Source organism: Lampris incognitus, chromosome 3 (genome assembly GCF_029633865.1).
Source record: "Lampris incognitus isolate fLamInc1 chromosome 3, fLamInc1.hap2, whole genome shotgun sequence".
Classification (NCBI taxonomy): Eukaryota; Metazoa; Chordata; class Actinopteri; order Lampriformes; family Lampridae; genus Lampris; species Lampris incognitus.
The window spans coordinates 96,958,955-96,983,632 of NC_079213.1; the positions used below are offsets into that span (position 1 = coordinate 96,958,955).

A 24,678-nucleotide genomic window follows, 5' to 3' on the forward strand; every position below is an offset into this window, starting at 1 on the left:
CATGGTGTTTCCATGTGATCTCGACAGCCTTCGCATACAGGGCTTGGTCAAAGACACAGACAATCTTCCTCAGGCCTAAGCACTGCATGATGCTCAGTGACTGGTTAAGCACCTCGTTGACAGTAGACATTTGTGTCGCTGGAGCATTGATGGTAGGCAGATAGCCTATATTGTCGGGGATGACCGTCATCTCTCCTCGAGTCAGGATGTTGAAGCCTGCCCAGCTGCTGACTGACTGTTCTTCTTGTTGTGACATGCGTGCTAGGACCCAAAGAAGGTTTTTCTCTCTGGCAAGCTTAGTATTGGCTGCAGTATCGGCATCTGACTTTTTGCTTTGTGGTGGCCCTACCCGTTGTCCAGCATTGTAAGTTGGTAACATTGGTGGGGGTCCATCAATGCTTCTCTTCTTTGTTTTGGGAACAGTGGGCATGGGTTGGACAGGAAGTGGGTTGACTGGCTTTGCTTGCACAGCAATCCCATGGACTCTGTGAGATGTTCCCTCACCACTGACAGTTTCTTCAAGACGGTCGATATTGTCCCAGGCTAAAGTTGTGAATATGCCAGGATGGATGTTAGCTGGAAGGGCAATGCCACTCCCTGATGAAGAGAGTTTCTGGAGACACAGGGCAGTGTTGATCTCTTCCATCTGTGAATAGGACACACTGTGACCAAGTCGGTTGAGGATGTTTATCAACTCTACATTTCCTGTCAACGATTTGACACTGAATGGCAGAACAATGTGCTTGGAAGGCTTGGTATTTCCACATGTCACTGCATATACTATGTCATGGCCAAATGACTGCAGAAGGCACTGCACTCTCTGGGATGCATGATTAGGATCATTTGAGCCTGTGAGTAGAGAGTACAGGAAGATAATGAGCGACTCTGGAATGGTAGGACATTCTGCTTCTGGTTTGACTTCAGGCGGCCAGGTTTGAGGAACATCTTGACTTTTAATGTCTGCTCTCAATTTGATGGCTGCTTTGGCTATAACATCTTGTGCACTGACACTTTTCAGGGTCTGCAGCTCCCTTTTGAGAGACTGATTTTCTTTGGCAAGTTCCCTCATGGACAAGTTATCGGGATAGAGGAGGAATTTTCCTTTCTCATCAGGGAATATCTGCAAGGCTCCAGCAAACTCACTCTCCAGGTTTCGCCTTATGTGCTTCTTGGTTGATTCCTTGACTTGGGCAATGCCTTGGGAGTTCATTGAAGCTACCAGTCTAGAAGAGAGATCAGTCATTGTCATCACTTGAGGATTGCCAAAAAGCTCCATCCTGATGAAGAGGAACAGCTCATTGTATGCCTTATTCACAGCAGCTTCATACTGGGCTGCAGCATCATCATCTTCATTGCTGGCAACCTCTCCTTTGGAAACCTCTTCTTTGGTGTAAAGTCTATAGCATGACCTGTGGTAGTGCCCTTCAGCTGCTACAAGGTCTCTACTCACAATGGCAAGGATTCTGCTGTCCCTTTTCTTTGTGGCTGCACTCCTGATCTTTGCATCAGCTCGCAGTTCTCGACACTGCACCAGTACTTCTCTCGTATTCTGTCTCTTGGAATATTTGCTGTTTTTCTGACAAAATATGCACTCTGCATCATAAGTCCTAGATGTACTTGGAGCATGTCGAGCTACTCTCTTAGATTGTTTCTCTTCAGCAAAGACACAACTTTTCTTTTCTTTTGCAAGGAGGCCATCAAGAATTTGCTTCATGGTGAAGATACTGCGACACTTTCTGTGGTAGTAGATTGCTGGAATCTGTCCCTCAGGAATGTCTTTTGCCAGTTTCAAAACTGGTGCATGATTTCGTATCTGAGCTGCCCTGAACAGAGTTCTCCATGAGTCAACACTTTGTAGTGAAACCAGCTTATCTGTATCATCAGAACAGTGGATAATGCACTCCACCGGTGGGCGCTTTGGTATTGGGTAAAAACTTGCTTGTTCACCAGTGGCCATATTCAGTCAGTTTTCACCTGCCACGTACAAACAAATACATGTAACTTAGGTGTATGAACACTACTAAAACAAAGTTTACTTTGCTTCACCAGCGTCATATTACCATTATTTATCTTACATAGCCACAAATAGATACATTACCTAGTTGCTATGCAACAGCTGTATTTTGTCCACATGAGGCCGCTAAAATCAACACAAGATGAAAGTTCCTCGTAGCCAATTTAACTAATCATATTAACATATATACATTAAAAGAACATGCTAACATTATGGGAAATTAGCTTACAATCTTCTCCAGAGTGAGACAAGAAGATAGATACCAGTTTCCTCTATATGTGTTTAGTAGAAAGCTATCTGGCTGCACGTTAGCCTAGCTTAGCACAATGAATGGAAGTACACAGTACTGGTTATCCTTGGTTGTTGGCCAACTAAGAACTGCCCCAGAGTTTAAGCTAGGCTAATCAGTACCAGGGGTGTTGAAATGCTATATTTGTAAAAATCTGGGCAAATACACAATCGTGAGAGGCACAGAAACAGGTTTCCTGAAAGAAAAATGAAATAGCTGCTCATTTGGAAAGGTTATCATGTATTATTTTACTTCTGTTAGTGTACCAAATAAAATGGCACCAGTGAAGTTGTGTCACCTTGGGTGATATCGATATCTGGTCTGACCCATGGACTAACTGGCTTTGGTCTAGTTAGTTTCTTAGTAATAATGCCCTTCTAATTTAAGGTTCACAATCACCTCACACAATGAAATAGTATGGGTATATTATACATTTCCTGAATCTTTACAGTCCTGTGAGTATTCCAGTTTTTGTGTTTTGTGTCCCTGATATTCCTAGATGCCACAGGGCTAAAAGAAAGTATATAGTTTAGGCGAACATTGCAGAAAGATGTGTGTTATTGACGGGTTGAAGAGCTCAAGTGACCTCTATATTTGTGAGAAATATCCACAACAGGGCTTGAATGAAAGCTAAGAAGGTCCCCTTTAAAATGATACCAAAGACAATATTATAGAACATTGAAAAATGTCCTGACCATGAGGCTAAACCAGGATATGCACCAGCGTCTAAAATGCAATTTAGTTTAGCGGGTGGTTAACTTCATGAGCTGATAACTGTGATACAGCTGCCACTCAGGAATGGTTATCATACCAAAATATCATCTACAGACATGGATCCTTTCAAAAATTATAAGTAAGTTTTGCCACCTTGAGTGTACCGAAATAGGAAATTTTGGGCTCTGGCCCATGGACTACCACTCTTCCGAGCCGTCCCGGTCGCTGCTCCACCCCCTCTGCCAATCCGGGGAGTGCTGCAGACTACCACATGCCTCCTCCGATACATGTGGAGTCGCCAGCTGCTTCTTTTCACCTGACAGTGAGGAGTTTCACCAGGGGGACATAGCACGTGGGAGGATCACGCTGCCCCCCCCCGAACAGGCGCCCCAACCGACCAGGGGAGTCGCTAGTGCAGCGACTAGGACACATACCCACATCCGGCTTCCCACCCGCAGACACGGCCAATTGTGTCTGTAGGGACGCCCGACCAAGCCGGAGGTAACACGGGGACTCGAACTGCCGAGCCTCGTGTTGGTAAGCAACGGAATAGACCGTTACGCTACCCGGGCGCCCCTACTTTTTATTATTACGCAACTGTCAGGATCAATTCAAGTCGAGTTCATTTGTAAAGCCCTGTATCACAGTTACATTAACAGAGAGGGCTTTACCGTCATGCAGTGAAAACAGGTGGATACAGTAAAAAAAACAATGGATGGTACTTTTTATCTTTGGTCCCTCAAGTTAGGATAAGAGGGGTTAATTGTTGGTTGATTGGTTCAGATGGTGTTGTGTAAGAGCTTGTGTGTGTGCGTGTGTGTGTGTGCATGCGTGTGTGTTTGTAAACGCACTTGTACATCTGCACTTTTGTGGCAGCTTGTAATTGTTGTCGCCTCCTTGTCTGCTAGGCAACGAGAGAAGCCCTGCGTTGTTCTGGATGTCTCACAGTTTGTAATTACACAGATCGGCCTCCCAGTTGCAAGGCAGCAGGAGGGCTTCAGCCTCACTAATACGTCAGCACTGTATCTGAGAGACACACACTCCACCACACTTTACTTACTTTAGCCACGACATTTTCTTGTATTGCGACGTGTATTGTGTGCATTTAATGTTTTAATTAGCTGTTATGTGAGGCACTGTCAGTGTCTTTGTCAGTCTGTGTGAGTGTGTGTACATATATGTGTATGTATGTTTGTGTGTGGGGGGGGGTCGTTAAAAGGAAAGAAAGGAAGAGTCATGATTTTCTTGATTGAGTGTTCTTGTGTCCATTCAGCTCTACCCCTGTATTTCCACTGGCTCACAGCCCAGGGCTGTCATACACACTCCTCCTGCATACACACTCCTCCTGCACTCCTGCTGCACTGTGTATTATTGAACCAGCAGCACTGTAATCTGTAATCAATAGTCTGAACAGTAAAGAGTGTGCATTTGTCTGTGAACGTGTGTGTGCGCGTGTGCGCTTGCGTGTGTATGCGCGTATCCGAGTTCTCTGTGTCTGACTTTTTGTCAAGTAGCCTCATTCATCAAGGTGAATAAATGTTCCTTTTGTGTTTGTCTGTTGAAGAAAGACTGGTTCTCCTCTGTCAGCCTAATGAATTATCCTTTCCCTCTGTCTCTCCCTCTATCCCTCCCTCCTACCCTCTCATTGTTTCTATCATTGCCAATCTCTGTCTTTGTCTCTCCCTTATAGCACAGTCTGTCTTATTTGTGGAAGTTGTTTTTCTCTCAATGAAATAAGGCCACATTATCTGTTCAATATGCAAATTTAAATGTTTTTGCATTCAAGCTCGTGTGTGCTGCAGATTTTATGTATGCTGCGTGGATGTGCAGTCTGTTTTCGTGTATGTTGGTGTGTGTGTGTGTGCGTATTTACATCTTTAAGGCATCTAGTAATAAACTCTCCCACAACTAAGAAGTTGATTCCCCCTGCAGTCTCCCTTTCCATCTAGTCCACATTTATACCTTTGAAAACATTGGCCTGTCCACCCCCTCTTAGTCTCCTTACTGGCTGGTTCAAAGCCTCTCCTCGTTCCCTGTAGGTCAGCTTTCTCCCCCACTGGCCCCAGCACTCAGGTCATTAATTTTCACCTTGGTTGTTTGATATTTCCTCAACATGTGTGGGGTGTTTTATTTTTAATGTTTGTGTTAACTGGTCTCCATTCTCCTGTCATCTCTCAGTCCAACGGACAGCCGTTACGCATCGTCAGGCGAGCTGAGTCGAGGCAGCTCGCAGCTCAGTGAGGAGTTTGCTCCTGAGGACGGCGAGAGCCTGCGAGGCTCCGAGTTCTATGATGAGAATGACTCCTACCACTCCTGCCACTCCTCCGTCAGCTACAGCAAGGAGGACTCCCCGGGCTGGGATGCCGAAGAGCCGGAAGGGGTCTACAGCGACGACGGCGGCTACGTCAAAGATGGAGGGGAGGAGGGGGCGCTATACGACGAAGAAGAAGGAGACATGTACGAGGGTGAGGAGGAAGGAGAGTATAACTATGAGGATGAGGAGATGCAATATGAGGAAGATGAAATGTACCCCCCGGATGGCACGCTTAGTGAGGACCAAGAGGTACCCTACACCCCCACACCCACCAGCACTGCCCCTACCTTGATACCATCCTCTGAGGGGGTGTCCTCCACTAGGCCGCCCCTGGAAAAGCAGGCGTCCTTACATCAGCAGCAGCCACCTCAGGCTCAGCTGCAACCCCAAAACTTGGAACATGGTCTGACTCCAGTTACTCAGGATGACACCATGTCTCCTTTCAGTACAGCCTCCACCAAACCCCTCTTCAAACCCGTCCAACCGGGTGTGTCCACCTCCACCACAACCACCACCACATCCACCACCACTGCCACCACTGCTTTATCCCAGGTCCCGGCTTCAGATATGCAGACCTTGGAGCCTGAGGTTAGGCCTGACGTGCCACTGGAGGGCCCTCCACTCCCAGAACACCGTCCTGCAGAGGAGAGTGCCCCCACTGCACCTGAAGAGAAACCAGAGGAGCCTCTTGTTCCAAGGTGAACATCCCAAAGGCTGTTCAGCTTCCTAAAGGGAGCAATCACGATTTTCAACGTTATCCCTGTATTTATAGAGATGAGACTCCGCTGCAGCCATAATACTCAAGAGTCTCCTGTGCATCTTTCAAACAGCACTGATATTGTGCAGACAGTCTGTGAATGTAGAATCTCACATCCTGGTTTGCCGATAAGCTGCAATGAATAAGAAAATGTGAATAACAACGCTATATAGCTTTTTGTAGTGTTGTTATTTGCATTTTCTTATACAATGCAGCCTATGCATAAGCCAGAAAGTAAATGTTCGCATTCATGGTTTGTCCGCTAGTGACGTCACTGGTGTACAAAATTTTGGCGGTGTTTCAGAGACACAGAAGACTTGCCCAGTGGAATGGTTGCTAATGGTGTGTCACCCCCACAATATATAAAAATAATGTTGAGAACCATGATTATTTCCCATTAAGAGATACACCTTAACTTCTAATTAATGTCATAGGTCAGTTGCCCATTATCGCTGATGAATTTGGTCCAAAGTAGTCAAGTACTCAAAAAACATTTTGAAATTCACATTTTCCTACCATACTTTCTCTCTCCATCTTTTACCATGTCAGCTTTCCAAAGAGAGAGATCATGGAGCCTGGTCCTGCCAGGGCCAAAGCCAACTGGCTGCGACTCTTCAGCAGGGTTCGTCTACAGCTGCAAGAGGTAGGATGCGTGTGTGCGTGTGTGCGTGTGCGCGTGTGCCTGTCACTACATGTGTGCACAGATATTCTTGGGCATGCTTTTGAGTGACATATCTGCATTCATATATAGACGTATGCATGAGCTCAGGAAATATTTTCTCTGTTGCTCCTCTCTGCCTGCTTTTAACTCATTAGTCTACTATTTGGGTTTTTTTTTTTGACTCGTTACATCAGTCCCCTGCATGCACAATTGGATTTTTTGGGTTTATGTGATGACTGGCCCTACTATTTTTTCCTATGTTTGTTGACTGCTGTGGGTTGAATGGTCTTGTCTTTACTTGGTTGATGTAGGTTCTGTTTACCCCTTGTATCGTTTGCCATTTCATTATTTTCTTTTCAGTTGTTTGCCTTCCCTGTAGCGATTTGCATGTTGTCCATTCTGATTACCAAAGGCTGGAGCAGAAACTCAGGTAGGTGTGACAAAGAGTTTGTTAATTACACTATACTTTATAGAGTATAATCATACAGTAATTTACAGAATACATATTCGATGTGGCTGTCATTTTAGAAAGCTAAGCAACATATAGGCTGCTATACCTTGGGGGCTATAATTTTCTAAGGTTCATTTTCCAAGTCTGACAATGAGGCCAATTAAAACTACTATTGCTATGGATTAGTATGACGTGAGTATCAGTACTGCGTGTCATTCTCTGAACAGGCAGGGAGACAAAGAACATGTCTTATTAAAAAGAGAAGATAGAATTAGAAGAGTGATTACCCAGATAGCCATCTGACAGTAATTCACTTTATGCTTCTCAAAGACATTTGCCTCATTGCTGACGTCAGTAGCACCACACTCACTGAGAAAGATACTACTTAGTTGGATCCCTGTCCTCATCTCTCCTTTTCTTTCTCTCTCGCCCTACTTTTGTTGTATTATTCATTCATTTGTGATTTCCAGGAACACTTGTAATCGCTATGGCAGCTGCTATTAGAGAAGGAATAAATAATTAGAATAATTAGAATTTGCATTCTAATAAAAATTAGAATGGGTGGCACGGTGACGCAGTGGTTAGCACTGTCACCTCACAGCAAGAAGGTCCTGAGTTAGAACCCCGGGGTTGTCCAACCTTGGGGATCATCCCAGGTCATCCTGTGTGGAGTTTACATGTTCTCCCTGTGTCTGCGGTGGGTTTTCTCCGGGTGCTCCGGTTTCCCCCACCATCAAAAAAGACATGCATGTTAGGGTTAATACTCCTGTCTGTGCCCTTGACCAAGGCATGGCAAGATGAACTGGAGTTGGTCCCTGGGTGCTACACGGCAGCTGCCCGCTGCTCCTAGCTACCCAGCTAGGATGGATTAAATGTACAGCATAATTTCCCTACAGGGATCATTAAAGTATATCAAAATACAAATTTAAAATAAAAAAAGGACTGGAGGGTGTGCTTCAATTATCTGGGCATCACACTGCTCAGTCTCCCTGGGAAAGTCTACTCTAGGGTGCTGGAAAGGAGGCTCCGACCAATTGTCAAACCTTGGATCCAGGAAGAACAATGCTGATTCCGTCCTGGCTGTGGAACAATGGACCAACTTGCGGAAGTGCTGAGGGGGGCATGGGAGTTTGAGTAGCCAGTCTTGGAGAAGGCTTATGACCGTGTACCCCAGGGCACTCTGTGGGGGTACTGCAGGAGTATGGGGTACCAGGGCAGTTGCTACAAGCCATCCGCTCCTTGTATAACCAAAGTGAGAGCTGTGTCTGCATTCTTGGCACAAAGTCAAACATGTTTTCAGTGGGTGTCAGACTCCACCAAGGTTGTACCTTGTCTCCGATTCTGTTTGTGATATTCATGGACAGGATCTCAAGGCACAGCCAAGGTGAGAAGTGTGTCTGGTTTGGTTTTATTGGCTTCATCAGAATGCCACCTCCAGCACGCACTGGTGCAGTTTGCAGCTGAGTGTGAAACAGCCAGGATGAGAGTCAGCACCTCCAAATCTGAGGCCATGGTTCTCTACCGGAAAATGGTGGATTGCTTGCTCCGGGTTGGGGATGAGTTGCCTGAAGTGAAGGAGTGCAAGTATCTCAGGGTCTTGTTCACGAGTGAGGGTAGGATGGAGCGGGAGATTGATAGGCGGATTCATGCAGCATCAGCAGTAATGTGGACATTGGACCTCACCATTGTGGCGAGGAGGGAGCTGAGCCAGAAGGCAGAGCTCTCAGTTTACCAGTCAATCTTCGCTCCAACCCTCAACTATGGTCATGAGCTTTGGGTAGTGACCAAAAGGGTGAGATCGCAGATGCAGGCGGCTGAATGAGTTTCCTTTGTAGGGTGTCTGGGGTCAACCTTAGAGATAGGGTGAGGAGCTTGGACAATTGGAGGGAGCTCGGAGTAGAGCCACTGCTCCTTCGCATTGAAAGGAGCCAGTTGAAGTGGTTTGGACATCTGATTGGATGCCTCCTGGGCACGTCCAACTGGGAGGAGACCCTGGGGTAGACCCAGAACTCGCTGGAGAGACTACATGTCCAATCTGGCCTGGGAACGCCCAGAAGGAGCGGGAGGGTGTTGCTGGGGAGAGGGACGTCTGGAGTACCCTACTTAGCTTGCTGCCACCGCGACCCAACCCCGGAGAAGCAGCTGATGATGAGATGAGAGATGAAAATTTAAAAAAATAAAACGCATGCTAGTTTTTGTCAAGGGATACAAAAATGAGAAATAATGGTCGGCCATAAGGATGCCATAAAAGCTCAATACCTTAACACCTTATCATGCTTTTCTGCCAAATTTTGTTACCAGTGCTGTATTGGTACCTGACTTACCCCCCTCAACCTTTGCCCCCCTCTTCATCTTTCTCTTTCTCTTTCTCCACAGGCCCGAGGAGAGAGCGTTGGGATTGCCTCTCTGCTATTATCAGCAGGGTATGTAACTCCTGTTGTACTTGTTGACATGTTCATATAATGGGCTATGTATAATATTTTGCATTTCCTGAAGCATAATATGACCTATCAGTGTGTATTGCTGAAAGGTATTTGTCGAAACAAAGTAAGCAGGTTATAGTTCCACCACTCTCCAGATTTCCAAATTCAAAAGCACAGACTTGGCTGGCTGGCTGATTTTTGTTGTTGTTTGATGCCCTAGCCCCCAAAAGTGTTGGCTCATATTCACAGTCCTCTGAACTTACCTCAGCAAACTGTTAACCTACATTGCAGCAAACTGATATACTATCTATAAACTTGTTGGCTCTATAAATCTGTTGCATCTCTATTTGATTCTGCTTGTCTTGCTTTGCTCGGCTATGTGTCTGTTGCGAATTGTTGTTCTCCACATCACTGAACAATGGAGGTTGGCATTTAGCTGGAAATTACACATTGCCCCTTTAAAGTCCAGCTGAAACAGCATTTCGAGAGTATCTGATTTCCGTATTATGACATATTTCCAAGTGAAACAGGATAGACAGGTGGCGCACAACGTTGGGAAGAATTTGATTTGAATGTTGAAACGTGGGCATGTTGCTAGCTAGCTAACTGATGAGTCTTAGCTCTGTACCACAAAAAGTTGAAGATTGATTGATGGGTGGATGTTATGATATTATTGATTGAAATTGGTTGGCTCAAGCCTATGTGAGCACGCATCATATTTTGTTTACAGGAAGAAAACATGATTGGATTTTGGTACTAAAATGCAAAGAAATTGATTTTTGTAAAAAAAAAAAGGTATATATTGATAAATAGGTGCACAATATGACTGGGGATGTGATATAAAAGGCATTTTCCATTTCATCTTAATTTAAGACTCTCAAATGGCTTTGAGTGCTTTCTGTACCCTATGGAGGAAGTGTTAAGCCCACATGTCCAAATGTAGTTCATATAATTAATGATAAAAAGGTGTCAGCCATTGTTTTCATATGCATATTGAAGTTATCAATAGGAAACTAGCTAATATTAGTTAAACACTAATTTCATATCTTGAAGATTACATCTGGACATTTTTGTGACAGTCATAAAGGATGAAGATCTTATCAACAAAGAGGTTTTTCCACATATTTTGTCTCCAGGGTGGGCGGTGCTTTGTACAGCATAGACAGCATGCCAGACCTCAGGAAGAGGAAAGCTATGCCTCTGGTCAGAGATTTGGTGAGTTTCAACATTAACCACTAACTATTCACACGACCAAGTTCGTCTCTGCAGAATTCATTTCTGTCGACTGCACCTGTTCCCCTCTGATTTCTCTGCTCTCCACTTTTTTTTCCTCATAGTTTTTCTGCCTGTGTGTACATCCACTACTTCCTTTTTACAGCTTCTCTTCTCTCCTTGAAATTTACGGCCATACTTTCACTTCGGATCCATTTTAACTTAGCTCTGAAGGGTGAGCCTCAGGGCGAGGGTGAGAGTTGAAGCACCGCTGGGGCCAGGCTTGAGGGGATAGGAGGTCTTATCTGATAGTGACGCCTGATAGTTTCTGTCATAAAATTGACCTTTATGCTCTCCCAGTGCACTGTCTTGCAGGCAACTAGGCTACGTGAGAAGTTTTGAAATCCACTTGGGGGAATTTGTGTCAAATTTGTGTGCAAGTGTCAGCCTATGAGTGTTTTATAATCACATATTGAGTAGAGAGCAGTATGTACATGCCAGTTCAATAGAAGCACACCATCACTCATTGGCTCCAGTATTCTGCTGATGTCTTGCAGTCTTTCTCTTCAGATAAAGGGTGACACAGAATACTTGCACACAGAAAACATGGTGGGCCCAACTGTTATCCCTGGGGCCACAGACAGAGGCAGATCAACTTTAGAAGTCTCACCTGTCAAAGCAGGTGCTTGGGTTGTTAAACTCATAGCACATTGATGGCCTGCTCCTTGTTTTCCTCCTCCCCTGTACAACCCGATTGATCTCTTTCCCCAATTGAGGTCTGACAGGCTGGAGACAGACCAGCCAATATCACCTGCCAGGTGATCAGTCTTGCCAAACTCGCAGTGCACCAGGATCCTTAGCATACAGGTGCAAATAGCGCAGCCAGCTGTTCTTGCAAATCAATCCTGTCACGAGCACCTGCAAAGACGAATACACACACACACACACACACACACACACACACACACACACACACACACACACAGGCAGGCATTTTTTTCTCTCGCTCTCTCTCTCTCTCTCTCTCTCTCTCTCTCTCTCTCTCTCTCTCTCGCTCTCTGTCTGTCTCTCACAAACACACACACACACACACACACCCACACACACACTCTCACTCACAAATTGTCATGCGGTCGTGTAGGTAATAGATCGGAAAGAGCTAAGTTCCACCTGAATGAGCGACAAGCCAGCCTAATTCATTCAGAGATCAGTCAATGCAACCTGGGCACGATGGCCGCCCCCTCACTCCTATGCTGTTTATCCATCCGACTCCCCAAGACTCCTTCCCGCTGCCTTAATCACACTAATTCTCTTTTAACAAAGTAACTCAATGTTCAAACAAGGGTCTCCCTTGTTTACCATTTTGGTTTATTGTCCTCCACCCCCAAATATCAGGGATGTGCACACTATTGTAATGCTTTTGATTTTGTTATGAATGCCTATAATGTTTGACATGATAGGTTTATACACCTTATAGGTGTGCCTCAGTTCATGAGTCACAGTTATCATGCCTATTTTCTAACCTTAAATCTCTTCCCTGTCCCTTTCTTTCTTCACTTCTGCTGCCGCAGGCTATGGTGAGTTACACTGACACAGTTTGCCATAGGAACATTTTTATTGTGAGGGTGTGCTCTTTCTCTTGTGTCAACGGTAACTTGGGCACTCTTTTAGGAGGGAGCATTTATATTCAGCAAGCTGTCATGTTTGGATTGGTATAATGATTAAGGAGAACTTTGCCAGACGGACTATAATAATACCCATTGCCTCAGAGGCGGCGCTGACATTTGTCTCAATCAAAAGTAAGCTGAAGGATATTGAAGTGCGTACAATGAGAACTTAACCTCTCCTTCCCCCATCCCTCAGTCTTTGGTTCAAAACTCCAGGAAGGCGGGCATCACCTCGGCCCTGACGTCCAGCACCCTGCACAACGAAGAACTGGTCAGTTTCTCATCCCTCGCTCTACTCTACACTTCTAATTCAAACCAAACTGCCTATCAAAAGTGACTGTAAAGAGGGATGACGGTTTCATTGGAGTTCCCCACCCCTCTAACCCTTGTAACTGTCCTCTGTACTCTTGTAGAAAAGCCATGTCTATAAGAAGACCCTGCAGGCCCTCATCTATCCCATCTCCTGCACCACACCACATAATTTTGAGGTGTGGACGGCCACCACCCCTACTTACTGTTACGAGTGTGAGGGGCTGTTGTGGGGTATTGCTCGCCAGGGTATGCGCTGCACTGAGTGTGGAGTCAAGTGCCACGAGAAGTGCCAAGACCTATTGAACGCCGACTGTCTGCAAAGTAAGAGACATGTCTGAGAAGACCACTTAAAGGGAAACAATCACGATTTTCAACAAGATCTCCATAAAAATGTTACAAGGGATAACACTCCATTAGTAGCCATCCTAGCAGTCTTCTCTGTGTGTCTCTTAAATGCCCCCGAAATTGTGCAGAAAAGTGTCCACCAATGATGTCACCGGTTGACAATGCTTGAATCATGGGCATATAAGGCACTCAGTGGCATTCGCCACAACATCTGCATGTAGCCTTGTTCTTTACATTTTTATACAGTGTTGCCTATTTTTAGGAAGTAAGGGTTGTCGTTAGTTTTCACATTCATATATATGGTATGTATATGTACATACAGAGTATGAGACACAGAAAGAGAGAGGGAGAGAGAATGTTGAAAATTGTGATTGTTTCCCTTCAAAGCATGAAGACAACTATCGTTTCACTGAAATGTGAAGAGGCAACAATTTTCACAATTAAGAGGCTGGATTGAAAGCATTTTAATGGATTCATCCTGAGTAAAGTGTAGTTAAATGTAGTGTAAATGATTTACAAGATGGGGTAGCATAGTGGTAGCGTAGCGGTCTATTCCGTTGCCTACCAACACGGGGATCGCCAGTTCGAATTCCCGTGTTATCTCCGGCTTGGTCAGGTGTCCCTGCAGACACAATTGGCCGTGTCTGCGGGTGGGAAGCCAAATGTGGGTATGTGTCCTGGTCGCTGCACTTGCACCTCCTCTGGTCAGTCAGGGTGCCTGTTCGGGGGGCAGAGGGAACTGGGGGGAATAGCATGATCCTCCCACGCACTACGTCCCCCTGGCGAAATTCCTCACTGTCAGGTGAAAAGAAGTGGCTGGTGACTCCACATGTATCGGAGGAGGCATGTAGTAGTCTGCAGTCCTCCCCGGATCGGCAGAAGGGGTAGAGCAGCGACCGGGACAGCTCGGAAGAATGGGGTAATGGACTGGGTACGACTGGGGAGAAAAGGAGGTAAAAAATAAAATAAAAAAAGAGATTTACAACCATTTGTATAGTGGATGTTGAATTTTTGCATGTCAGTCTCAGACTGGCAGTTGTGCGGTTATAACACTGTGTGTTTTTATTGATCAGACTAGGCAGTATCTAGTGTCCTTCTACCTCTTCTAATCAGGCCAAGCAAATCTGCTTCCCCCGCCTCCTCCTCACAGTCCTACCTACACTTTTGTTTAATTTATTTTTTATATCATCTTTTAATATTTTTAATATCTTTAATATTAAAAGTGGTTTTTCTTTTGTTGACTCCTCCCCTTTTATCATCTATCATACTCCACATTTTATAGCTCTTAACGTCTTGCATTTATGAATTATGGTAAACTTTACATCATCGGTAACCTGCATCATCCTTGATTATTTTAATTTGAATTTCCCAGCATAAATCTATATATATAATAAAAAATCAATTGATTTTTTCTCGCACTAAATTTTCATATGGAATTGACAATAATGAAAAAAATCCATTTGAAATGTTTCAACATCCAGTCCACATATAGGGTTTGAATCTTTTTTTACTTTCGGCTGCTCCCATTAGGGGTCGCCACAGCGGATTATCTGTTTCCATTTCTTCCTGTCCTCTGCATCTCCCTCTGTCACACCAGCCACCTGCATGTCCTCCCTCACCACATCCATAAACCTCTTTGGTCTTCCTCTTTTCTTCTTCCCTGGCAGCGCCATATTCAGCATCCTTCTCCCAATATACCCAGTATCTCTCCTCCACTCATGTACAAGCCATCTAAATCTTGCCTCTCTTCCTTTGTCTCCAAACTGTCCAACCTGAGCGGTCCCTCTAAAATACTTGTTCCTAATCCTGTCCTCCCTCCTCACTCCCAATGAAAATCTTAGCGTCTTCAACTCTGCCACCTCCGCCACCTGTCTTTTTGTTAGTGCCACTGTCTCCAAACCATATAACATAGCTGGTCTCACTACCTTCTTGGAAACCTTCCCTTTAACTCTTGCTGGTAACCTTCTGTCACAAATCACTCCTGACACTCTTCTCCACCCACTCCACCCTGCCTGCACTCTCTTCTTCACCTCTCTTCCACGCTCCCTGTTACTTTGAACAGTTGATCCCAAGTATTTAAACTCATCCACCTTCATCACCACTGTCCTCCCTCTCATTCGTGCATATGTATTCCGTCTTGCTCCTACTGACTTAAATTTATGTAGGGTTTTAAAAAAAGTGAAGAAATTCATTTGATATTTTTCAGCATCAAATTTTCACAAAGATTTTAGAAAAAATTGAAACTCATTTGAAATACATTATCTGCTTTTTTATTACCATTATCAGTAATGCTGTGGTGACCATGGACAGAATTACACTACCAATTTATGGTATCACATCTGATGCTCCTTTCTCCAAATTAACTAGGAGCCGCGGAGAAGAGCTCCAAACATGGGGCAGAGGACCGAACCCAGAACATTATCATGGTCCTGAAGGACCGCATGAAGATCCGTGAGCGCAACAAACCCGAGATCTTTGAACTCATCCAGGAGGTGTTCTCCGTGGTAAAGGCCACTCACGTCACCCAGATGAAGCAGATCAAGCAGAGCGTGCTCGATGGGACGTCCAAATGGTCGGCCAAGATCAGCATCACAGGTGAGAGGGTAGTCGCATTCAACATACTGCCTTTTAAAGGATGCTGGCCGATATTATCAACATCAAAGTGTGACAAATGCTCATGTGTTGTCTCTTTGAAAAGAGACAAGCTAGTGATTTACGAAAAGAGTACATGTGGGTTTTGTAGATTAGTTGGTCATAGGAGTCTTACAGGACTCGTAAACCAGGGCAGGATGCATCTGCAGACACCCATGTAGATATATGCTGACCAGCTGGTGCTTTTTCTCCTTCCCAGTGTTGTGTGCCCAGGGTCTCCAAGCAAAGGATAAGACGGGTTCCAGTGACCCCTATGTTACTGTCCAGGTGGGAAAAACCAAGAAGAGGACCAAAACCATCTATGGGAACCTCAACCCTGTCTGGGAGGAGAACTTCAACTTGTAAGTAGAGATCTCAAATTAAGTTCAAATTGTGTTAGGGCGTCCGGGTAGCGTAGTGGTCTATTCCGTTGCCTACCAACATGGGGATCGCTGGTTCGAATCCCCGTGTTACCGCCAGCTTGGTCGGGCATCCCTACAGACACAATTGGCCATGTCTGCAGGTGGGAAGCTGGATGTGGGTATGTGTCCTGGTCACTGCACTAGCGCCTTCTCTGGTCAGTCGGAGTGCCTGTTCTAGGGGGAGGGGGAACTGTGAGGAATAGCGTGATCCTTCCACGCATTACGTCCTCCTGGCGAAACTCCTCACTGTTAGGTGAAAAGAAGTGGCTGGCGACTCCACATGTATCAGAGGAGGCATGTGGTAGTCTGCAGCCCTCCCCAGATCGGCAGAGGGGGTGGTGGATCAGCGAACAGGATGGCTTGGAAAAGTGGGGTAATTGGCCGAATTCAATCGGGGAGAAAAAAGGGGGGGAAATTTGTGGTAGTAGTGATACATAATACTGCTATTCATCATCAACATTTATTATATCACAATGACTGAATGCAACTTTTCATTCGTTATAATGACTGCATGTGATGGTCATGGTTGTGCCATAAAATGAACAATGCAAATAACCAAACACAATGCTTTTTTTCTTTTAATTTTTATTATATTCTCACTCAGTCTAACCTTATAGTGCTATACAGGTGTGATTGTCTCTATTTCTGTGTACCTGTAGTGAGTGCCACAATTCCTCAGACCGCATCAAGGTGCGGGTGTGGGATGAGGATGACGACATCAAGTCCCGCGTGAAGCAAAAGTTCAAACGGGAGTCAGATGACTTCCTGGGTCAGACCATCATCGAGGTCCGAACACTGAGCGGAGAGATGGATGTCTGGTACAATCTAGGTCAGCTGGGTCTCAATATGTAATATGACTTTAAACCTGATCTGTGCTGAATGAGCTCAGCATACCTCACTGCCATGGTCTGTGCACCTCACTTAGATATGTTCAACTTGCATTAACTTTTCTGATTGGGATTGTTTCGCCAGTCAAGCTTGAAATTACAGGCCGAGTGTCAAACTGTGTTCTGTTCTCTTCACAGACAAGCGCACGGACAAATCAGCCGTGTCTGGGGCTATTCGCATGCACATTAATGTAGAAATCAAAGGAGAGGAGACGGTCGCCCCATATCACGTTCAGTATACTTGCTTGCATGAGGTGAGCTTTGTGTGTGGGCATGTGAGCAGAGCATGTCCGTGTCCCGGCATTTGTACGTATCTCTGTTGCCAAGTTGTCTTAATGAGTTATGCCGCTCAGGTTAATTTGCTTTACTGTTCCATAATGAAGCCATTCCAGATGATGCAGAAGTGAATACCCCATAAAGTTACCATTGCTTTAGCAAGATGAACACCACTTCCACTCGTTATGACAATGAAGGATGCTGCTGATTGATCATTAACCAATCAGCAACATTGTCACAAGTCATTACCTGGCATATTAAACAACAAACATGAGTTAACGTGTTTCTCAGAAGTTAAGAGTCTGTTGTTCTATTGTATTTGCTGTGTGTTAAGTGGACATAAAACCACACAGCCCATTCAGACTCACAAGGGCATAAATATTTATGGCCATGCAGTTAAGGTAATACATCCTTTTGGAAATACGACATGGTTTTACAGCCATACATCTGGAACAACCATTTCAAATTAAAGACTGAAGGGCATTGGCTGGTGTCATCTTGGTGGCTCAGTTGGGCACACACCATATAACCTGAGGCCTGAGCAAATCATCCCAGGTTCAGATCTGGCAGCCTGTCTACCCCTGCTCTCTTCCCCCTGTATTTCCCATTTTGCACCGTTGTCTTGTCAAATAAAAGCCAAAAAATGCAGAGTAACATAAAAATTGTATTTGGGACCAAGGTGTGAATGGTTAGCTCTATCCTTAATTTAATGAGTAAATTAATCATTCATAGAACAGGGTGATCAGACTAAAGAGAGAGCACACACACATATACAGACACAGACACATGACTGCACACACACACTAGCCTGTATCCACACTATCCCTGATTATAATGAACATAGCCAGACCATTCATCCCCAGACATAACCTCAGCTCATTAAGAGCAGGCCAAGTACTTAATAGCCCCTACTCATGCTCTCTGCCTAATTCTCTCTCTCTCTCTCTCTCTCTCTCTCTCTCTCTCTCTCTCTCTCTCTCTCTCTCTCTCTCTCTCTCTCTCTCTCTCTCTCTCTCTCACTCTATCTCTCTCTGAACATCTTCCTTCTTTCTTTCTTTAGAACCTGTTCCACTACGTGACAGATATCCAAAACAATGGAGTGGTGAAAATCCCTGACGCCAAAGGGGATGATGCATGGAAGGTCTATTTTGAGGAAACTCCCCAGGAGATTGTGGATGAGTTCGCCATGCGCTATGGAGTTGAATCAATCTACCAGGCCATGACGTAAGTTCTAACCTCTAACTCTGACCCAGTACACACCACTCGTATTACCAAACTCTGTGTGTGAGTGTGTGTGTTTGTGTGTGTGTGTGTGTGTGTGTGTGTGTGTGTGTGTGTGTGTGTGTGTGTGTGTGTGTATATACCAGGTTTTTCTATCCTAATGGGAACATTTAGTCCCCATTAAGACAGAAAAACCTGAAACCACCTACCTTGTGGGGACGTTTTATGGGTCCCCATGAGGAAACGGGTATATTTTAGAGTTAAGACTTGGGTTTAGGGTTAAGGTTAGAATAAGGATTAGGTTAAGGTTAGGGTAAGGGTTAAGGTTAGGCATGTAGTTATGATGGTTAAGGTTAGGGTTAAGGGCTAGGGAATTAATGTAGTAAATGAGGGGTCCCCACAAGTATAGGGTGATGTGTGTGTGTGTGTTTGTTTGTTTGCTGGTTTTGGTTGGGCTTAGGGTTGCTCGATGTTTGTCATTGTGTGTGTATGTGTAGATGGCCATGTTTGAGTGTTTTCATAGACAGCCTCTTTTGCACATGTGACCTTCTCTTCCAGTCACTTTGCCTGCCTGTCATCTAAGTATATGTGTCCAGGCGTCCCGGCAGTTATGAGTACCTTGCTGGCAAACATCAATGCCTACTATGCTCACACTACACAGGCAACCAACAACGTGTCAGCCTCCGACCGCTTTGCTGCTTCCAACTTTGGGGTAAGTCCCTTCTAAACTCCATTAGGTGATAGGGGCAAGAATAATGAATCAGGATATCAAAATGGCAGCAATCCTTCCAACCATTTACAAAATTAGTAACTAAATTATTTAAAGTATGTTGCTCTAATGTGGCATAAACCTTTCTCATGTTTTATTTTGTCCATCTTTCAAAATAAGATTGGTTTAGGAAGCTTTGATATCAGTCAGAATCACTATTTGCTATGTCATCAGTGGTACCAGATACTTTGTTTTCTCTTTCCTATAAGATGTCATCCTCTTGAATTTAATCATGTTGATATTTGTGATTTGTTGTGATTTGTGATATATGTGAGTACAGTGGCACAGTTCCAGCATTTAAGAAAGCATCATAAGGCCAGGGCAGCATGGTGGCGCAGTGGTTAGCGCGGTCGTCTCACAGCAAGAAGGTCCTGGGTTCGAACCCCCAAGTAATTGACCTTGCTGCCCAATGACTGCTGGGATAGGCTGCAGCATCCTGCCACCCCAATTGGGATGAGCAGCTTGGATAACGGATGGGTGGATGGATGAGTGGCACAGTGGTTAGTGCAGTCGCCTCACAGCAGGAAGGTCCTGGGTTCGAACCCCAGGTTTGTCCAACCTTGGTGGTCGTCCCGGGTCGTCCTCTGTGTGGAGCTTTCATGTTCTCCCCATGTCTGCGTGGGTTTCCTCCGGGTCCTCCAGTTTCCTCCCACAGTCCAAAGACATGTATGTCAGGTGAATCAGCCTTACTAAATTGTCCCTAGGTGTGAATGTGTCGGCCCTGTGATGGTCTGGCGGCCTATCCAGAGTGTCTCCCCACCTGCCACTCAGTAACCGCTGGGATAGGCTCCAGCATCCTCATGACACTAATTCGGATAAGCATCGTGGATAATGGATGGATGGATATTTGTGACCACATGTGTCTTTCTGTGCTTACAGAAAGAACGGTTTGTCAAGCTTCTAGACCAGCTTCACAACTCTCTGAGGATCGACCTGTCCATGTACCGGGTAATGCTGCTCTCTGTCTCATCATGTTTTTCCTCTATGCACTCATCTTCTCTTTGATCTCCTTATTATGGGTAACAGCTCAGGGTGGCTGGATAGGGAAGCTGCTGTGTGGCAGACCTTACCACCTTCCTTCCACACTTCCCTTTTTGTCTCTCTCTCTCTCCCTCTCTCTCTCTCTCCCTCTCCCTCTCCCCCTGATTTCACATGTCTCTCTCTATCTTTAGATTATACTCTCTATCACTCTCCTATAATAAAGGAGGTGTTAGTTAATGTGTTAGAGTAGATAACAATTCCTCAGTCACATGCATGTACACATGCAAGCAATGCTGCACTCCCACAAGTACAAGGCAAGCAGTACAAGGGTGTCGGGGGTGGAAATCAATGACATGCTTGATCCCACCTACACAAGCACAAACAGACACAAACTCTTAAATATGTACACACACACACACACACACACACACACACACACACACATATATATGTAATCCAGTGAGTCAAGTAAATTCTTTATGAGACAGTACAAGCCTGTTTGCTTGTACTGTCAAGTCAAGTCAATTTTATTTGTATAGCCCAATATCACAAATTACAAATTTGCCTCAGCGGGCTTAACAGCAACACAACGTCCAGTCCTTAGACCCTCTCATCGGATAAGGAACAACTCCCTAAAAAGAAAACCCTTTAACAGGGAGAAAAAATAGGAAGAAACCTCCAGGAGAGCAACATAGCAGGGATCTCTTTTTCCCAAGATGGACAGCGTTCAGTGGATGTTGTGTTTATGAAGAATATGATGCGCAGGATGCCAAGCAGTGTCCCACTTACACTTTCTTTACTGTCGCATAAAGAATTTACTTGACTCACTGGATTTTATATATTTTTTTATATATATATATATGTGTGTGTGTGTGTGTGTGTGTGTATATACACAGGGTGTTGTGATGCGTCTAGTGCAGCAGTGTGTAGTTGGAGGGAAGGTGCATGTGTTCTTCCAACCCGCTTGTGTCCCTCCTGCCCTTAGCTTGCTGCCGCTGGCTAGCCTTTGTGGCGAATAGGGAAGCATCCTAGCGTGTAAGCCTTCCCTTGCCAGTACATAGCCTCTCCTTCATCAAGACTCCTGCCAGGCCTCCCCGTGGCCGCACGTGGTAACTGGGGTCTTGCGGCCCCAGGCTAACTTGGCAGGGGATCTCGGAGCAGCAGTGGGCCCCAGAGATATGGTGTGCAGGCCCACCCTGGTGGACACGCCCTGGCACCTATCAACCACTGCCCCGCTGCCTTGTGGGTGAGTCTTGAAGACATAAGGCTAAGGGAGCTTACCCCAACAGAAAAGCAAGCTGTGGCGGCACGCTTCGAGGCGGTTTCCGAAAAACTGGATTTCCGGCAGCCCCCTGCAGTTGTGTGGAGGTGCCGGTCGTCTAGGGATCCCCCTTGCCATCGGAACCATCTCCTCTACAATCAAGTCATGTGGCGTTGGGAGAAGCGCACCCCCCATGCCACTTTAAAAACCATCTCTGCGCAGGTATCTTCTGCTATCTGAGTCCTCAAAGGACCCACAAATAGAAGAAGATGGTCATCATCGGGCACGATGGACAACCAGCAAGCAAGCAATATATATATATATATATATATATATATATATATATATATATACAGACGGGTGAAAAAATAAAGGAAAAACCAACATAAAGTGTCTTAATAAGGTGTTGGGCCTCCAGAACAGCTTCAGTGCTCCTTGTCATAGATTCTACAAGTCTCTGAACTGGAGGGATGAACACTGTTCTTCCAAAAGATATTCCCTCGTTTGGTGTTTTGATGATGGTGGTGGAGAGCATTGTCTGACACGTCGGTCCAAAACCTCCCATAGGTGTTCAACAGGGTTGAGATCTGGTGACTGTGAAGGCCATAGCATATGATTTACATCATTTTCATCCTCATCAAACCATTCAGTGACCCCTCGTGTCCTGTGGATGGGAGCATTGTCATCCTGGAAGAGACCACTCCCATCAGGATAGAAATGTCTCATCATAGGATAAAGGTGATCACTCAGAATAACTTTGTATTGGTTTGTAGTGACCCTTCCCTCTAAGGGGACAAGTGGACCCAAACTATGCCAGAAAAATGCCCCCCACAGCATAACAGAGCCCCGGGACCCCTCACTGTAGGGGTCCAGCATTCAGCTTTTTCCAATAATTTCCTCCGTCTCTAAAATGATACACAAACACATGCAAACACGCACACACGGGAAAAGTGTGTGCAAAGGAAAAGTGTTAAAGTGATGACAGGGCTTGTTTACTCACACAGTTTTGTGTGTCTGTGTGCAGAACAACTTCCCAGCCAGTAGTCCTGAGAGGCTGCAAGACCTCAAGTCCACGGTGGACCTTCTCACCAGTATCACCTTCTTCAGAATGAAGGTACAAAGTTCTCTCTTTCCGTGCTTTTATGGCCTTCTTTTGTGTTTCAGAGGTTTACTACCCCTCATCAATTTTCAGTATGAATGCTGAAATCTTAACACTAACAACATGACTTAACACTTAGTTGTATGAATGATTAGATAGACAATCAAGTCAAGTCAAGTCAACTTTATTTGTATAGCCCAATATTACAAATTACAAATTTGCCTCAAAGGGCTTTACAGGAACACAACATCCTGTCAAATGTGGTTGATGTGTTGGAGAGTCGGTCAGTTTGTAGGGGCTAGACTAGTTTTCATATTATCGCTCTTTTCTATTTTGTGCTCAGGTCCAGGAGTTGCAGTCTCCACCCAGAGCCAGCCAGGTAGTGAAGGACTGCGTCAAAGCCTGCCTCAATTCCACCTATGAATACATCTTTAACAACTGTCATGAACTCTACAGCCGCGAGTACCAGACAGACCCGGTAAGAGGCACATAGGGGTTTGTATATTTGTGCTTGTGTGTGTGTGTGTGTGTGTGTGTGTGTGTGTGTGTGTGTGTGTGTGTGTGTGTGTGTGCGCACACATGCGTGCACGCACACATTTTTGCTCTCTCTTAAAAAAATCCCACATGTGGAGCGGCCGGGTAACGTAGCGGTCTATTCTGTTGCCTACCAAAATGAGGATCGCTGGTTCGAATCCCCATGTTACCTCCGGCTTGGTCGGGCGTCCCTACAAACACAATTGACCTTTCGTAAAGTACCGCCCCAGAACGGTGCTTGTCCAATCCTACCTTAGCAACGGTCCGTCAAGCTTTCAAACACACAACAAAATGCTGAAACGGTGTGCCTATGGGATCTGCAAATCGGATACTAGATATCTGAAAAGTTTGGAGGGGGTGTAATTTTCTTTCCCTTTCCGAAACCCTGAACGCAAGAAGCGCAATGTCGGCAATAGATTTCGCAGTATAGCAGACCCCATGGCCAGCTTAATCCATCCAAAATCAACAAAAATACCTGTCTGCTCCAAGCTAAGGTTGCTACTAGCTATTATTGATAGCTAATACAGCTAACGTATTATTACTGTTACTTTTACCCACACAATGCGCTGATTTCTTCCTTCATGTTTTGGTGTTTTCCGGCTCTTTCCTGGATAGTTCTGAAATGCTTGACGGGCATAGCAACAGTAACTACGGGGGGTGGGACTTTGCGAAAAGTCAATTGGCTGTGTCTGCGAGTATGTGTCCTGGTTGCTTCACTAGCGCCTCCTCTGGTCGATTGGGGTGCCTGTTTGTGGGGGGGGGACTGGGGGGAATAGCGTGATCCTCTCACACGCTACGTCCCCCTGGTGAAACTCTTCACTGTCAGGTGAAAAGAAGCGGCTGGCGACTCCACATGCAGTTGTTTTTGTCTGAATATTGCTGTTGACTGTTCTGTGCTGACATGCGCTGTTAACACCCACAACAGTGATGCATTAAGTACATAGCATCACAAAGTACTGTAATTTTTATTGTAAATGTGCCTATACCATCTGACATTTTTTCTCTAAAGTAGTATGCATGCAAAATATTTTTTTTAGAAAGCAGGAAGGAAGAATCACTAACCAGCTTCCCTCTTCCTGCAGGAAATGGTATAACACCAATTTGAGCGTATTTAGCTATTTATTTGTGCCGAATTTATAAGCACAACAAACTTCACATTGTATGATATGATTGCATGAAAATTATTGCAGTACCGAAATGTTTTATAAATGTGTGTTACTGTACTTGGGCTTATTTTGATTGTTGTATATTGCTGTATAATGTCCTGTAACTCATTTGTGTGCGTGTATTCATACTGGGATTGGTAAATGCGTGTGTGTGTGTGTGTGTGTGTGTGTGTGTGTGTGTGTGTGTGTGTGTGTGTGAGTATGACGCCTGCAAAATCTCCCATCACCCTTTCAGTCTGGGTGTGTGTGAGTGTGCATCAGATTCCTCCATC

General features: G+C 45.1%; 1 protein-coding gene across 1 annotated transcript in view; it reads left to right on the forward strand.

The window, feature by feature from the left end:
* The window catches only part of unc13a (unc-13 homolog A (C. elegans)), an 83,085-nt gene that overhangs the window by 30,082 nt on the left and 28,325 nt on the right, over window positions 1–24,678 (forward strand). Inside the window, exons 11-27 of the mRNA XM_056275776.1 lie at window positions 5,196–6,029; window positions 6,564–6,567; window positions 6,648–6,731; window positions 9,577–9,623; window positions 10,760–10,838; window positions 12,407–12,412; window positions 12,699–12,773; window positions 12,916–13,135; window positions 15,527–15,754; window positions 16,011–16,152; window positions 16,872–17,041; window positions 17,238–17,353; window positions 18,436–18,599; window positions 19,155–19,308; window positions 20,245–20,313; window positions 22,632–22,721; window positions 23,050–23,184. Of these exons, the coding sequence (XP_056131751.1) occupies window positions 5,196–6,029; window positions 6,564–6,567; window positions 6,648–6,731; window positions 9,577–9,623; window positions 10,760–10,838; window positions 12,407–12,412; window positions 12,699–12,773; window positions 12,916–13,135; window positions 15,527–15,754; window positions 16,011–16,152; window positions 16,872–17,041; window positions 17,238–17,353; window positions 18,436–18,599; window positions 19,155–19,308; window positions 20,245–20,313; window positions 22,632–22,721; window positions 23,050–23,184 (2,617 nt within the window). The remainder of the gene's footprint in view (window positions 1–5,195; window positions 6,030–6,563; window positions 6,568–6,647; window positions 6,732–9,576; window positions 9,624–10,759; window positions 10,839–12,406; window positions 12,413–12,698; window positions 12,774–12,915; window positions 13,136–15,526; window positions 15,755–16,010; window positions 16,153–16,871; window positions 17,042–17,237; window positions 17,354–18,435; window positions 18,600–19,154; window positions 19,309–20,244; window positions 20,314–22,631; window positions 22,722–23,049; window positions 23,185–24,678) is intronic.